General features: G+C 40.3%; 1 protein-coding gene across 1 annotated transcript in view; it reads right to left on the bottom strand.

Moving 5' to 3' along the window:
• Nucleotides 1-15,786, bottom strand: part of LOC120531521 (dynein beta chain, ciliary-like) — a 285,809-nt gene that overhangs the window by 171,755 nt on the left and 98,268 nt on the right. Inside the window, exons 18-24 of the mRNA XM_039756997.1 lie at nt 14,948-15,061; nt 12,605-12,787; nt 11,115-11,274; nt 10,482-10,630; nt 7,753-7,970; nt 3,946-4,074; nt 337-534 (exon numbers count right to left, since the gene is read on the bottom strand). Of these exons, the coding sequence (XP_039612931.1) occupies nt 337-534; nt 3,946-4,074; nt 7,753-7,970; nt 10,482-10,630; nt 11,115-11,274; nt 12,605-12,787; nt 14,948-15,061 (1,151 nt within the window). The remainder of the gene's footprint in view (nt 1-336; nt 535-3,945; nt 4,075-7,752; nt 7,971-10,481; nt 10,631-11,114; nt 11,275-12,604; nt 12,788-14,947; nt 15,062-15,786) is intronic.

The following is a 15,786-nucleotide window of genomic DNA, read 5'->3' on the forward strand; positions in this document are numbered from 1 at the left end:
TATGTCTTGAAACAATCTACATATCTGCATGGAGACTCAAAATAAAATCTGGAAACCCATGAAATATACTGGTTTCTTTTTTTCTCTCTAGGAAATTGAAAAACATGAGCCAGGAACTGTAGATGTCCACACTTGTTAAAGGGTGAAGTACTATATTAACTGGCAAAGCTCCATTGGAATTTTGATAATTATAAAAAATATGCATGAGACTTTAGCTCAGACAAACTCTTAAGAAATATTTGCAAGAAAAATCTAAAAACTATGATATTAAGTAATTCTGAGTTACAATATATGGGGGAAAAGTTAAAGATTACTTACTGTATTCAAAATACAAACCTGTCGACATACAGCTCCTGCAGCATCAAATATCTGGAGGAAGTCCTTCAGGGTGAAGTAATATTCTCGTGCCAAGCTCCTCAGTGCCTGCAGGATGGAATAAAGCAGAGCTCCTCGCTGAGCCACCGGAAGTAGGCTGTTCCTCAGCTCTGCCAGTTTTTCCCGTTGAGAAGCCACTTTCTGAAGTCTGTCAGATAGCTGCACCAAACAGTAGGACACAGAAAGACAGCACTGAGCATCTCTGTATTTTTTATTCTATAAATCAACTCGGTTGATTTTCTAATTTACTATAATTCTGAAATGCGAATTAAGGGCACAGTATTAGTGAACTCTGCACCATTTGCCTAAAACAAAGGCATACAAAAAGTACAATCAGCTACTAAGAATGAAGGATTGATGACAGCACACACCACCCTGTGCAGTAACCAGCACAACATGCTAGAGGGCCAGTGTCCTGCCTTTAGCTGTCATTGAACAGGTAAGACTCAGGAATATTTTTTTGTTTTTCTGATTGGCAGAATCAAAAGCTTTATTTCAAATTTGGAATTAAAAGCAAGCTTGCAGAAACCCAATCTTTCCTAAAGCCACATTAAAAACTGCACAACAATACCTTAATGTGATGCATCTACAGAATCTAACATTTTTTCATTATTTCCTCTAAAGCTTTTAGTGTTTTTTTTTTGATTATGATGAAACACTTCTTAATTACAATTCCAAAATTAAATGGTATAGCCACAGTTTTCAAAATGGCTTTTGTCAGCCACTTCACTTGTGGAATGTGCGGATGCACATAAACGTGTGTCAACGTCAGTGACGCATTGGGCCGTACCCAACTGGCAGCAAACAAACAGAACAAAACACAAATAAAACAATGTTGTAAAATTGATTCAGTAAGGACAATGCTATTCTAAGACGTCTCTTACAGAGTCCTTGATCCTGACATCTAGCAAAGGTTTGAGCAAGATGAATGAACACAAAAACATTCAGAAGGACAAATGTGGAGCTTTAGTACATTTACACACAATAAAACATGTGAAATATTAGCCCCCCATCACCACTCCCCATTCCCACCACTTCAACACTGCAAAAAATGCATGTGCAAAAGCTAGGCAAGAAAACTTTAAATGGGAGCTGTTTTGCTTTTATTTAGACAAGACAAGATTTCTTGAATTGAGCTCAATAATCCATCCATCCATCCATTATCCAACCCACTATATCCTAACTACAGGATCACCGGGGTCTGCTGGAGCCAAACCCAGCCAACACAGGGCTCAAGGCAGGAAACAAACCCCAGGCAGGACGCCAGCCCACGGCAGGATGCGCACACACATACATACACAATTTAGAATCGCCAATGCACCCAGCCTGCATGTCTTTGGACTGTGGGAGGAAACCCACGCAGACACGGGGAGAACATGCAAACTCCACGCAGGGAGGACCCGGGAAGCGAACCTGGGTCTCCTCACTGTGAGGCAGCAGCGCTACCTACTGTGCCACCGTGCTGCCAGCTAAATAATTGTGAACACAATTTTTTTGATAAGTCATTAATTCTAACAATAAGGGAAACAAGATTTAATGTCATGATATAAAAACTTTTCACTTGCTTAGATTTCAATTTTTGCAGTAAAGTCAATCAGAAGACATACATTTTTAAAATTAAAGGAGCGTACAGGACCACAGTATTGTTCACAGATGTCTTGTCTTTGTTACCCTACCCTAAGGAAGCAGCAGATCAGTGGAGTCACTGATTCTAGTGGCTCTTAACACATATAAAGATAAAATAACATTCTCAAACAATGTTCAGGGAACCCAACCCAGCAGTAATGAACACAAAGCAGGATGGAGTGCCAGCCTACCATAACGAGCCTGGGGCCAGTTAGTTCACCTAACATGTACACCCTTGGGTTACGGAGAGGCAACCAGAATACCCAGAGAATCCTTCACAAAGACACAGGGGAAACATGCAAACTCCAAACAGACAACAAAGAGGCATAGGATTTTAATGCATAACAATGGATCTGTTAGACGGCATTGCTAATAATTGAACCACTATGCAATCACGCACAGAATACTAATATACACTAATATTAAAATTTTACTTTGGCTATGTTCTGCACAAGTGCAAGTTAGATATTCAGTCAGCTTACACCATGTGCTCCCTAGCTGGTACCTCCTGCTCAGTTTAATGCTGTGTATTTAATGGGTGTCTCTAAAAGTGTGCATCCATTTTTTTTAACAAACATCATTTCACAAATTCATATGTAATCAAAATTCAAAGTGTTTCCCAATAGAGTGCAATTAGCAGATACTAATGTTTCTCAAATAGTTGCTTCTTTGTGGGTAACTGTGCAGGAGTACAAAGCATACAAAGCACACCACCTGCACTGCACAAGAGGTAATCCACCTGAAGCTAAGAACATTTGGTTCTGGCCAGTACTTGGATGGGAGACCATCTAGGAAAAACCTTAGGTTTCTGCTGGAAGAGATGATGGTAAGATAATCAGGGGGCACTTACCCTCTGGTCTGTGTGTGGATCCTATTGCCCCAGTGAAGTGACAAGGACACTATGCTGTAAACATTGGTGACATCTTTCAGATGAGACAAAATAAACAAGGACCTGACTCTTGATGTGGATATGAAGGATCCCTGAGCAAGGAATAGGTTGTTTTCTGGTGTCCTGGCTAAACTGCCCACCATAACCTGATCATACTGGCCTCCTAATCATTCCCTGTCCCAAACTGGCTTACTATCTCTATCACCCTTCTCCACCAAACAGCTAAAGTGTGCAGAGCAAGCGGCAAGAATGGCTGCCATCAAAGTCTCCAGGTAGATGCTACACATTGGTGGTAGCTGAAGTGGCTCCCCACTGTCTATGGAAAGTGCTTTGAATAGGGTTAGAAAAGTGCTATATAAATGCAATTAATTAATTACTATTAATTCTAGATGTTTAACATTCTTCGAATAACCCAGATTTCTAAATTTTGGGGGGTGTACACATTGCATTGTTAGTACATTGTTATTATGAATTAAATTTTTCCCAAATGTATACATGATCATATGTGTATAGGCATACAATAACCAGTTTTGACCATTTTGCCTTAATGTTATTTTGAGTAAAGCGTAAGCTGCAGGAACAGACAAATGTATTAAAGTCAAAATTAATTAAAACAGCAAGCAAAACAATTAAATTACATCATTACAGACCTTTCCCTTGCTACATACAACAACAGAATACAATACAATACTCTAGATACTAGTGCTGCTTCTGTTGTTGTCTTTAGAAACCCTTGTAAATCAGCACTAGTCTTATCCAGGCTTATCCTCGGTACACTAATTTAGCTCGTTAGGAACTTTCAGGCTTTAATTGACATGCACTCAGGATCACTGGTAAATATAATTGTTCGGTTTCCACTTTAATTAGCAGTAGTATCAAGGGACACAGTCACACCTGTCTTGTGTGACATCACATGCCAAGGTACAGAAAGATATGTAACGAGATTAATTAAGTAATTAGGGTCCACATGTAGAAATGTGTATTAATTAATAGCCCTTAGCGAGAGCTCAAAAGAATAAAAATAAACTCTCATTTGATAGAGCTGCACTACTTACCAGCCTCTGTTTTCGATAGATGCTGGCCAGCTTTTCTGTATTCAAAGGTGAAGATTCAAAGCACTCACTGAACTTGTGCTCCAACTCCTCCAGGGCATTCTGGTCACGAAGAATTGTTTTGGACACTTTCTGTAGAACAAAAGGCAAAGATATGATACAAGACTGGGATGTCTTGGGGACACCAGAAGAAAGACTATGCTAACACAGTCCTGACACTTATTTAATTGTCAGTGATAAAAGCAACTGAAAAGAAAACTTAGCAATGAATCAGTATTGCTTGTTCATCATATAAAGTTTCAAATATACTGTGTTATAATTACTACACAAACAAATACATTGCAGATTAAAAGTCAGCCAATATATGTCCTGTTTTAGAGGGCTTACTTGACTTTTTCAGCAAAAAACATGCTGCAAATGTTTTACACAATTTTAAGTGACAAAATACATTTTTGTGAACGAAAATGACAATTTATATTATCAAGTATATAGGGAGGTCATCCTATAAAACTTTTTCTGTCTATTTTATTAATATATTTATATATATACTAGGTGGCATGTCCCCCTGGTGCTTTCAGCGACCAACCCCCAGTTGCAGCCAGTCTGCCACTCACGTTGTGAAGAGGAGGGCTGAATGCACCCCAAGGAGTCATGGTCGCTCCTCCAAAACCCCCTTTTAAATGGTGATACAATGGGAAACAAATACAGTTTTTTTTTACCTCCTCTTTGCTCGATCAGCTTCTTGATTGCTGCTGCTGCTGCGCGTGATCTGCATCTCACACGACACTTCGAACATTTAAAAGCCTGTACAGCAGCTGTCCTACTCTTTGCCTTTTACTTCCAGCCCTGGGTGTGGTTAAATCTATTGGCACTCTTGGTTAAGTCTTGTCTCGCGGGGAGTGAGTTCTTGATATTTTTTAGTTTATAATTTAAAAACGGAATAAGAATCTGAAAATCTAACAACATCACATTAAAGTTTCGATAAATTCTGAAAAGAATAATACCAAACACATATATGTAGGTTTTAAAATAAGCCCAATTTAAAGTGTGACAAAAAAGTCATATATATATATATATTGTGAGCTTGGGGGCTGATCGCACCCCTACAGGTTAAAAAAGATGCTCAAAGACTACCTTCACATTACTCCCTTGCTTGCTGGGCTTACTTGCAACTGATCTATTTCGCGATACTTCGCAGACTTAAAAGTCTGAATGGCACCTCTCAGTTTTTGATTGATTGTTTGCCTTTCCCTCTCTCTGACCTTCCCTGCTCCTGACGCACACTCCTTTGAAGAGGAGGATATGTTTGCATTCTTTTAATTGTGAGACGGAACTGTCATCTCCATCTTGTCAAGAAACACATTTAAACTTTTGAAAAAGAGACATGTTTATTTGCATTGTCTCTACAACCTCCTGTGTTTCTCTGCAAATCTGTGACCCAAGCGTGACAATATAGTAATAGTACAGTATAGCATAGCATATGTTGTGGTGAGTGGCTGGGGGCAGTACCCAGTTGGGATGCCCAGAAGGACCGGAAGAGGGATTATGTCTCCTCTGGACCACGAGGGGGCAGCCACCCTGGTTGGTATGGGGACCACAGAAATTGAGCATGGAAGCTCAACCCTATTGGGGCCCGTGGTCACCGCCAGGGAGCGCCCGGATGCCTTAGAAGCCCTGGACATCAGCACTTCCGCCACACCCGGAGGTGCTGGGGGAAGGAAAACCATGGTCACCCAGAGTGCTTCTGGGATGCTCAGCTGGCATTTCCGCCACACAAAGTTCATCGGGAGGCACCTGGAGCACATCTGGGTGAACATAAAAGGGGCCTCCTCCCTCCATTCAGGAGCTGAAGTCGGGTGGAAGAAGACGAAGCCTGGAGGAGAGGAGTGGAGGTGATCAGAAGGAGAGGCATTGGGGAAAGAGGCCTGGACTAAGGGTGATTGGTGCAGGAGCACTGGGTTGTGCGTGGCATCTGTAAATAGTAAAAATGAATAAACATGTGCTTGGGTGTAAACCAATGGTGTCTGTCTGTCTGTGTCCGGGCTGCTTACCACAATGTATATAGTAATAGTACAGTATAGTATATGTATATGTATATAGATAGTTATAGTATAGTGTATAAATATTTAGTAACCTCATGGGGGTACTGCAACTCCCCAAACCCAAGTCACAGTAATCTCCAGCATGTTCTTATGATAAAATAAAGAAAAACAAAAACCCTTTCTTTACAACCAACTCTCCAAAAGAAGCCACAATAAAACAAAACTAATTAATTCTTCATCCTCTTCCACCTACTGTTGAGTGTTGCCCACTGCCTCTCGACTCCGACTCCCCCATATTGGGGAGCGGGCTCTCTTTAATGCCAGACCCGGGAATGTTTCTGGTACCACATCATATCTACCGGGAAACAGTTCTGAGCCACTAGAAAAGTAGGGAGCTCCTCCTCGACAGCACCCCCTATCGGCATTGGCTGGGCTTCCAGACTTCATATCCCAACCACCCCTGTGGGCATCCTAACTGGGATGCCATGTGAGGACCACTGCCACCTGTCATATGGGGGATAAAACTGCTCCCAATTCCCAGTTATTGCTGGTCTATCCATTAATTTATACCTACCAGGTACAAAGGTATTTTCTTGTCCAGTTCATATTTGTGAAATAAACGTCTACGTATAAAGATTACATTTTAACTTCCTGGTAAGAGAGTTTGGAGGGGAGATGTGACAGGGGACTGGGTTAGATTCTAGCAAACGCTTCTGTTCCTGCTTAATGAACAGAAATAGTACATAAATAGTGAGCATGGGACAGGAGTAACATAGCAATTCCAAACCCACTTCAGGGTCTCAGGGGTCCAAGCATGTAGCAGCAGCCAGCCTTGACTTACATTGACTCACACATCCACAATAGAGTTGCCAATTAAGCTAATCAATGATGCAAAGGACAGTCCAAAGCCTGTCTAAAAAAAGTATTAGTGCTTCTACATTAAGGTTCAGTGGGGCACAGTCCCACCAGATGCTCACCAGATGTTGCTGTTGTGCAAAATAAGGTGTAAGCCTTCTTTAGTAATTTAATTTATTTAAATGTTTATAATAGACCTAAATTGCATCTTTGTTTTCGATTTTTTACACTTTTTCATCATTAGCTCCATGTAATTTCCTTTCTAGAAAAATATTGCTTTTTTAGTATGTGAATTTACAAATCAAGTAATGGTGCTGCAAGCCAGTTCCAGCCCCTGAGGCCTGTGTTCCAGTGATATTCTAGATTTACTCCTGGGTGTTTGCGCACACGTGCAACTTAAGCTCCTTGGTTTGGCATCAGTAGCGTTGGGACTTACGCTTCATTCTCCTCTTTAAAATAGTGGCCACTTTTTTTGTTGTTGTTGTCTGTTCACAATTTCGATTTGAACTTTCACCAACTTTTCAAGGCCATACAGCTCAAGCCAGCAAAGAGCTATTAAAAATACACTATTTGTCCTTTAAAGGAATAAACCCTCTAAAAAATTATATTTTTTATATGTTACTTTGTAGTAGTGGTAAAGAGAAAAAAATGTATCTTGTGTTCTTCTAGAGAAATGACATATTGAAGATTCCAACTCCACAAATCTCTGCAGTGACCAGGAGTCTCACGTATAAAAGGTGTGTACGCACAAAACTTTACCCTTACTTATTCAAGTTAAACACAGAGAGCTGGAGCTTTACCTAGGCCAGAAATGGCTATTCTCTGCAGTGCGCCACTCTAGCCTCAAGGACAGGCTGCCTGCCACATACCAGTGTAGCTGGACATATCTAAGATTTAGCGGGAGCCACTTTACCTTAAACTCTTTATACTGAGTGGGGTGGAGAGCTGCAAATATCCTGTGCAGTAGCACATCTTTTAGAGTTTCTTCCACTTCTGTGTAGTTCAGGAGGATTGTCTGGCAACTTATGTCAGGGCTGATTTGTTCTTGTGTTTGGGCAACACTAAGGTAGAGTTTAAAATGACTGGAACACATCACTCCGCGTCCTTCTAGAGTTACTACAGATGAGGAGCCTATAAGGAAAAGACAACAGAAAGATTTACACCATGTTCAGTTTTGGTCAAACACAATCACATTAAATGGTAACAAATTCATCCATTCTGAGAAAGCCCATTGGCTGCTCATGTGCACTGATGTTAAGTTTACTGAAATATTTTGCATTTTAGAAAAGCTTTGAAACAGAACACTGGTTGGGTCAAAATAATTAAACTTAATTCAGTTTGACAAAATCTTATGTACCTGACCTAGGACCGATGGAATTTGATAATGTGGTAGACAAATTTGACTCCAACTTTTTCATTAATTTAAATTAATACTAACAATTAAACTAGCGTCTCTGATTAGGTGCTACACTATGCATATGTAATAGGGTACATTTTCACTGACACTCCTGCCTCAAGTTGTTCCCCCACCACTAGATGAACAGAAGCCCTGCTACCTCCTCAGAATGCAAAAAAGATGTTGTCAATAGGCGCTAGAAAAAAATAAAAAATTTCTGTGCTGTCTGTTCAGACTTCAACTACTTACTCTTAACAAGCACTCTAAAATCTGTGGACACTAGAGGGCACTTCAGTTCCCCAAACCCAAACACAGACTGGCACAGGTCACAAGTTTAAAACACAACATTTTTCTTATGGGAAACTCTTCTCAAAGCGTTTCCCACCACAGCTACAAGTGTGTAAAAGCACAATAGCACACCAGTGGCGTAGCTAAGGGAGGGCAGAGGAGGCAGTCCACCCCAGGTGGCACACTTTTGGGGGCGGCGTTATTGGCCAAAAGGCTTAATACAATATGTGTTTAAGCAGCAGGGTTCAGAAAAATATCCCTCAAGAATGTACAAAATTAGATTCTCTGATTTTTATCCACAAATGTTTCAAAAACAATTTTCAGACTGTCCTGTGACGGCATCAGACACAGCAGTTGAAATTTATGAGGCAATAACAAAAATAAACATAAACTTTACACCGAATATAATTTCTAGGAAGATAAAGAACTAATTTACAATTTATAATTTTGTTTCATATCAATCCAAATGCATTCATGCTCTGCGCTGAAAACATCCTCACCTATCACTTGTACATTACACTGGTTCTGGTTTTCGCAGCGGAATTATATTAAATTAATAATTAGAACATGGTTTATCAGTGCATCTATATTATATTCTTGTCTAGTTGATGCTTATAAATAATTATATGTGAATAATTCTTGCTGTTTCTATATATATGAATAAATCTATGCAAAATTTATCTTCATTTTTCTCTATACGTCACTTTAATTTTCAATTTAAATAGGTTAACATATTCAGATATGTTGGAGGGCAGCAAATTGAAGCACCACCCCACCCCGAGTAGCACAAACGGTAGCTACGCCACTGCAGCACACAATTTTTCTTCTTTCTCTCTTTTTGTCACTGCCTACTCCGCTCCTCCCAGCATGCTTCGTCCACATTCCACCCAAATCCGGCTCTCATAGAGAAGTGAGCCGGCTGTTTTCATACAGTTCCTGGGAGTTCTCCAGGTGGATTGTTAGCCAGATTTGGAATCACTCCCAGGTGAGATGGAAGCCCAATGCAGAGCTCTGTAGAGTGCTGCTAAAGGAGAAGTCCGCCTTCTCTAGTGACCAATCGGATTTCTGAATGAGATGGTGTCTTCTCTTTGCAGTGCGCTCACTCCATTTCAGTCTCACTACATTTTCTCCTCTTGCTACACAAACTAACATTTGTATTCATGTAACTGAATAAAAGTCATCAACTGCCCGGTACAGCACAATCTTGCACAAGGTTATCTTTACCTGCACTAATACAGTTTGAATTAAAAAAAAGATCAGAATACGTCATTTAAAATCTGCTTATGCACTTTTTTATATTCAGTAATTGTTATTGATAGCTGAACAAATTTTTCCAAAGCTTTCCTCTGAAAGATTATAAGTAATGCTGCTCCTCATAAATTATTTCCACCCACCTGTATATCTTTCAGATGTTAAACACTATACATTGATCAGCTTTGCTGTTTTGGATGATGTACCATAAATGTATGGTGCCACAGAATGATCATTACAGTTTGCACAGAGAGTCAGTGCTGTTTCAGGATGAAATAGGTTCCAGTATCTGGGGGATATCAATGCAGTATTCTCAGATTGTCTGTTACTGATATAAGTACAAAGTACAATGACTACTGAAAGACAGCAGTATAGCTATGTATACTGCATACTGTGCTCAGCACATTGCACTATTATGCCTGATATTCTGAGCTTGATGTTCAAGTTGATCGCTTTCTCTTCCTTAAATAGGGAACATGACTCTTGCATCCACTAATTAAAGTATATTATAGTTTAAAGTAATAATAAAGCTATCCGGCTGCATAAAAGGGCAAAGTGTCCTAATCAAATATGAAGATGGCCAATTGATCTGAACCTTTGATTAAAACAAGTAGCTTATAAGCCAGGAACTGTGGGTGTATTTTACCTACTGCTAATATGAAAAGATTCCTTATGCCTATTATGACATAAAGTGCTTTCCTACTAACCCTGCTGGCGTTCCTCCTCGGTGACTTGATTGCAGTGTTCAATGAGCGGCTGAATGACATCCTCCCAGGGCTTGGTGTAGCTACTCAGGAACAAGCAGCATCCTGACTGCATTGCTTTCTCAATGGAGAGAATGGTGTCTGCATCTGGCCTAATGGTAGGTAAAAAGAGAGCATAATGGTAAATTTTAATCAGAAGAAAATTCCAAATTAATAAAACAGAGTGGACCAGCTCCATCTATATTTACTTATATTTAAGGTATTGTTTAATTAATGATATGCTGACTTGACAAAAACTCTCTCTGAAATTGCTGCATCTATTCTGTGTGACAGCTGGATGACTCCATGACGCCAGATGGCTGCAAAATGAAATTTGACTGCAAGAAGGTGTTAGCCTCAAAGTGACACATTCCTTATCACTGGACCTATCTATGATCACTTTAACAGGGAACTATTTCCCAAAACTGGGAAAAATCTACCATTCATTCATCATCTTAACCAGAATTTATTATGAAACTTTCGTCATGATCACCATATAGCCTCATGCTGGCCTCCATAACTACAAATGAGAGACTCGTGACAGTGAAGATCTAGAGTACACATAAAATGCAAACCCATCTTGAAGAATACCCTCACCCTCCACTGAGCCTGAGGCTGATGTCTGATGCATCTCTTAATGTCCTCTTGAGCTCCATAAACCATTTATCTGCTTCGTCGCTAGGATCTATAAGTAACGGAGGCATCTGCCAGGATGAGAAAAGAATAGCAGCGTTTTGCATCTGATGGAGTGTCCAATCTAAGGGGGGAGAAAAAAAGGAAGAAATCCAATTACATATGATGGTAGTATATCTCAGCAGACTCCCCAGAGGTGCGCTTGCCAAATAGCGTTCAGGTTAACTAAAAGTAATACACTGTCAGATGAAGAGGTGGGATGAATCCCACACATCTCCCAAAATCTAATTATCAACGGCCAGTGTTCCTTCAAATTTAATATGAGCAGGCTGCAGGACTGGTAAACAGCCATCACGGTGTCATGAAACTAGAAGCAATTTTGAAAATGCAGAGAAGAAAATGTTGTGCCTTTATTAATCCTGTCATTGGAAAACTGACCTCTGGGAGTGTGGAAAAACAATAGTATTGCCCTCTAGTAATTATCTTCAGCACATGGCATGTTTGGTGGCTTCTTTTATCGCCCAACTCCTCTTCTTCCTTATTTCATTGGTCTCCAGATTCCGTTTCTCCTTGTGTCTCCCTGCAATCCGTCTATCTTCATTTCACATACCGCCACCCTGAGCACAAACCTCTTTATGGTATTAAATAACCCCCATCCCAAATCATCCATATTCAGTTCATGTAATTGTTTTCTCCCACCATTCACTATACAGTATGTTATAAATATATTTTATTATTTTGCATTCATTTTAACATGATTGTTTAGTTTATGGCCACTTTAAGAGAAAGAGATGTCTGTGTGCTGTAAGTAATAAAACCCATCACTTCATGACACCTAAAAAATATTTGTTTTAGGATGAGAAGGCAGTTATTTAGCCGAGCAATCAATACCCAGATAGGGAGAATATATATCCATTAATCCATTTTAAGAAACTCTTTTATGCCATTACAGGATAGGGGAGGACTCCAAGTTGGCAACACTGGAAGCAGGACATGAACCTCCAACACTGGAAGTACTTGGAGAAGAACTATGTAGACACAAGAGACCAGGAAACCCACTCAGACAGTAACCAGACTAGGGATTGAACCCGGTCCTCTTGAGATGTGAGGCAGAAGCAGTGAGTTCTAGATGGCATAGTATTAACAGTGAAAATCTATTGCCAAAAATCTTTGAAAATCCTTTATATTTCAGTCAGTCAGTCATTGTCCAACCTGCTATATCCTAACACAGGGTCACGGGGCCTGCCAACACAGGGCGCAAGGCAGAAACAAATCCCGGGCAGGGCACCAGCCCACCACAGTCCTTTACTTTTCAGGACATTCAATTTACCCCACCCTCTTAGTCTAAATACAAATAATAAAAAACAACATTTTATGCAACCATTTACCATGCATATGCCAAACTCTGGCTTGTACATGTATGCTAATATGAAAAAGAAGTTTGCAGTGCTCACCTTTTGCCAGCCACTTCTGAACCTGTTGTCGACCTAGAAGCACCTTAAGCAGATTGTTGCTGTAGTCTTTATATTGCTCTTCAGTGATGAGAGGTATAGGTGGGTCCTGAGAAAGTGAGCTAAGTTCACTGCTCTCACCATTATCTGGATCTGGGTCTGCTGACTCTGCTGTTTGATTAGATTCTTTAAAAAATGGAGAAGAGTAGGCTTTAGTCACTGAAAATGACCTCCAGCTGGCCACTTTCATTTTGGGAAGCTTAGGTTCTTTACAGCTCAGGTGACACCGTTCATCTTATCCTTTGAGATAAGTTTGATATTATTTTGCATTCACAAAACTATAAAAAATACACAACACAATTAGGTGTTCAAAATAACAAAAACTAAAGTATGATATCTCCTAATTTTTGTAAGTGACCATGCTAGATCAAACATGGTGCACTGGATAGCACAAGTGATGATGTTCAACTTTACCTACCACTTACTATGTTTTAATAAACTGGGAGATGTAGTTCAAAATTGTAAACGAAGGTCAAAATTTCATTTGGCATGAGTTGTGATACCAATTTTATATAAATACAGTACCTCTTTAATTTACCTGACAGTAGGATGACATCCCTATCTTAGGTCCGGTTTGGACACCCCGGGTAGTGCTGGGTGGTTTCATTCAAGCTACAGTTGCAATTGCTCTTTTACTATTTTCAACCACCAGTGGAAGTGCCACAGTCTTTCTACATCTGTTTTAGCTCCTAACTCCTTTGTAATTTACAACTGTTTCAGACACTTAAAAGCCCACTCTCAAGCATGACAAAGGTTACTGAACTTTTTATAAGGCCAGTGGAGGACAAAGTGCAAAATTCAAAATGCTGGCAGCTACTGTGACTTAGTTACTTAAGGCATGGGACGTTAATCACAAGGCAGCAAGCCCAGTCCCCAAAAAAAGAGTAAATCACTTACCCTGTCCGTGCTACAATTGTAAAAGTATGCAGTCTTCTTCTTCTTCTTTTGGCTGCTCCCGTTAGGGGTTGCCACAGCGGATCATCTGTCCGCATATGGATTTGGCAAAATTTTACACCGGATGCCCTTCCTGACATAACCCTCCCCATTTATCCGGCCTTGGGCATGAAGAAACACACTGGTTTGGGCATCCTCTGTGGCTGGGTTGTAAAAGTATACGGTATACATTGTAAACATCTGAAGCTTTGTACTTATAAAGTACTTTAAGTGGGTGTTTAAAACAGAAATATGCCATACAAAATTAACACTGTTTGTTAAAAAAGCCCCAAGTTTAATGTGGTTCTTAAAAGATGTCCAAACTGTTGGCACAGGTCAACATGCATCTATGTTTTCTAAAACCACTTATACAGAGCAGGGTCTCAGGGCAGCTGGAGCCTATCCCAGCAAGCAATGGGCACAAGGCTGGAGCAACCCCTAACTAGTCTGCCAGCCCATTGCAGGATGAAAACACACACACACACACACATATACATTTATATACACATATAAATGCATATACATACATATATATATATATATATATATATATACATACATATATAATCACACACGTGCACATGGAAGGCAGCTTAAAGGCTCAAATGAAGATAATTATACACCAGACCAGGGGATAGTAGAGTGCACTGATCCTTTCTCTTTTTAATCAGCAGACCGACCGCAGGACATTTTCCCTGGATTTGATGATGTCACTTCCGGTTCGACCCCGAGGATATCTGTTCTTCTGCCTGACTTTAAAACCACCATGTTTGCCTCTCTGTTTGCTCGTTTTTGGACTGAGACCTGTTAAGACCAGTTTAATGTGAACCAAACCTTCATCTTTGGCAACCATACTTCAAGTATATGGGCGTCTGCCCCAAACCCTATTGTGGTCCCTGGCCGGAGGAGGGCTTGTGCCTCCTCCAGACCGCGAGGGGGCATCCGTCCTGGTTATGGTCCTTGGAGGGCCAGCCCTGTAGGGACCCCCAACATAACCAGGATGGACGCCCCCTCTTGGTCTGGAGGAGGCACAAGCCCTCCTCCGGTCCTCTTGGGCGTCCCGGCCGGGGACCACAATATATATATATTTATCAAGGTCTAATTTAACATCACCAATCCACTTAACTTGCATGGCTTTGGACTTTAAGAGGAAATGCATGAAGACATGTGGCATGAGCCCTGGCTTCCTTGTTGTGAGGTAGCAATACGCCACCATGCCACTCTCTCTCTCTTGCTTTACTCAATCTAACCCTAAACCAGCTATAAAAAGATCAAATGGCTGCCATGTTTAAAAAAAAAAAACAACAACAACAGCAAATGTAAGTGCCACCCGCCCCCAGGAAATTTCAATACCTTGCTGAGACTGTTCTATCAGGCTTTTGCTGCTATCAGTTGTCACATCTGTTTCCTTTTCAGCTTTGCCATCATCTCCCTTGAAGAATTCTATCGAGAAATCAATTATTCTCCCTAGAACCAAGAAGAAGACAGAAGGAGGTGGAAAAAAAGGTTGTGTATGATTTAATCACCTCCATCAATACCTCTCTGAAAACATCAGCAATTGCAGCTTTGAATATTGATTGGAACATTAAATTAATATCTGCAATCCTGCCGCCTACACAAAAGTGACAGGCTTCCCCACTTTAATCTAGTATGAAATCTAGTTCTGTGGCATGGTTGTAAAGATTAATGATAACATGTCAGACTGATGTAAACAGAGATAAAAATCAATGCGGAGCTTCCCATCACGGCAATGCTTTTTTTTTTTTTTTTTTACCTACACTACTGTGAAAAACATCACTTTAATAGGCTTATTACCGATTACCCAGAGAAGACGTTTGCAAATTTGAATAAAACTCCTTTCACAGGCCATCACTCAGTCAGTCCACTGGCACCCTACCATGTCGCTGCTGTAATTCCAACAAGAACAGCTGTCAGGTTTTAAATGCTATTGTGAAATTTGTAATTTACACCACTCCATATAGTAGATGGGTTTTACAGTCACCTCAGCTTCTCAGTTTGGCACACATAATGTCTGATGGGTGCCTGTCTAGATTTTCGTACTGCAGTAGTGTAGCTATCAATGATAAATGCAAAAGTGCTCTCATTAAACTGTTTGCTTGCCGGGATAATGAGAAATCATTAATTCAGATCTCGTGGAAGCAGAAAAGATATACTGTGGAATGGTGTACCTT

Source organism: Polypterus senegalus, chromosome 6 (assembly GCF_016835505.1).
Source record: "Polypterus senegalus isolate Bchr_013 chromosome 6, ASM1683550v1, whole genome shotgun sequence".
In the NCBI taxonomy this organism is placed as follows: domain Eukaryota; kingdom Metazoa; phylum Chordata; class Cladistia; order Polypteriformes; family Polypteridae; genus Polypterus; species Polypterus senegalus.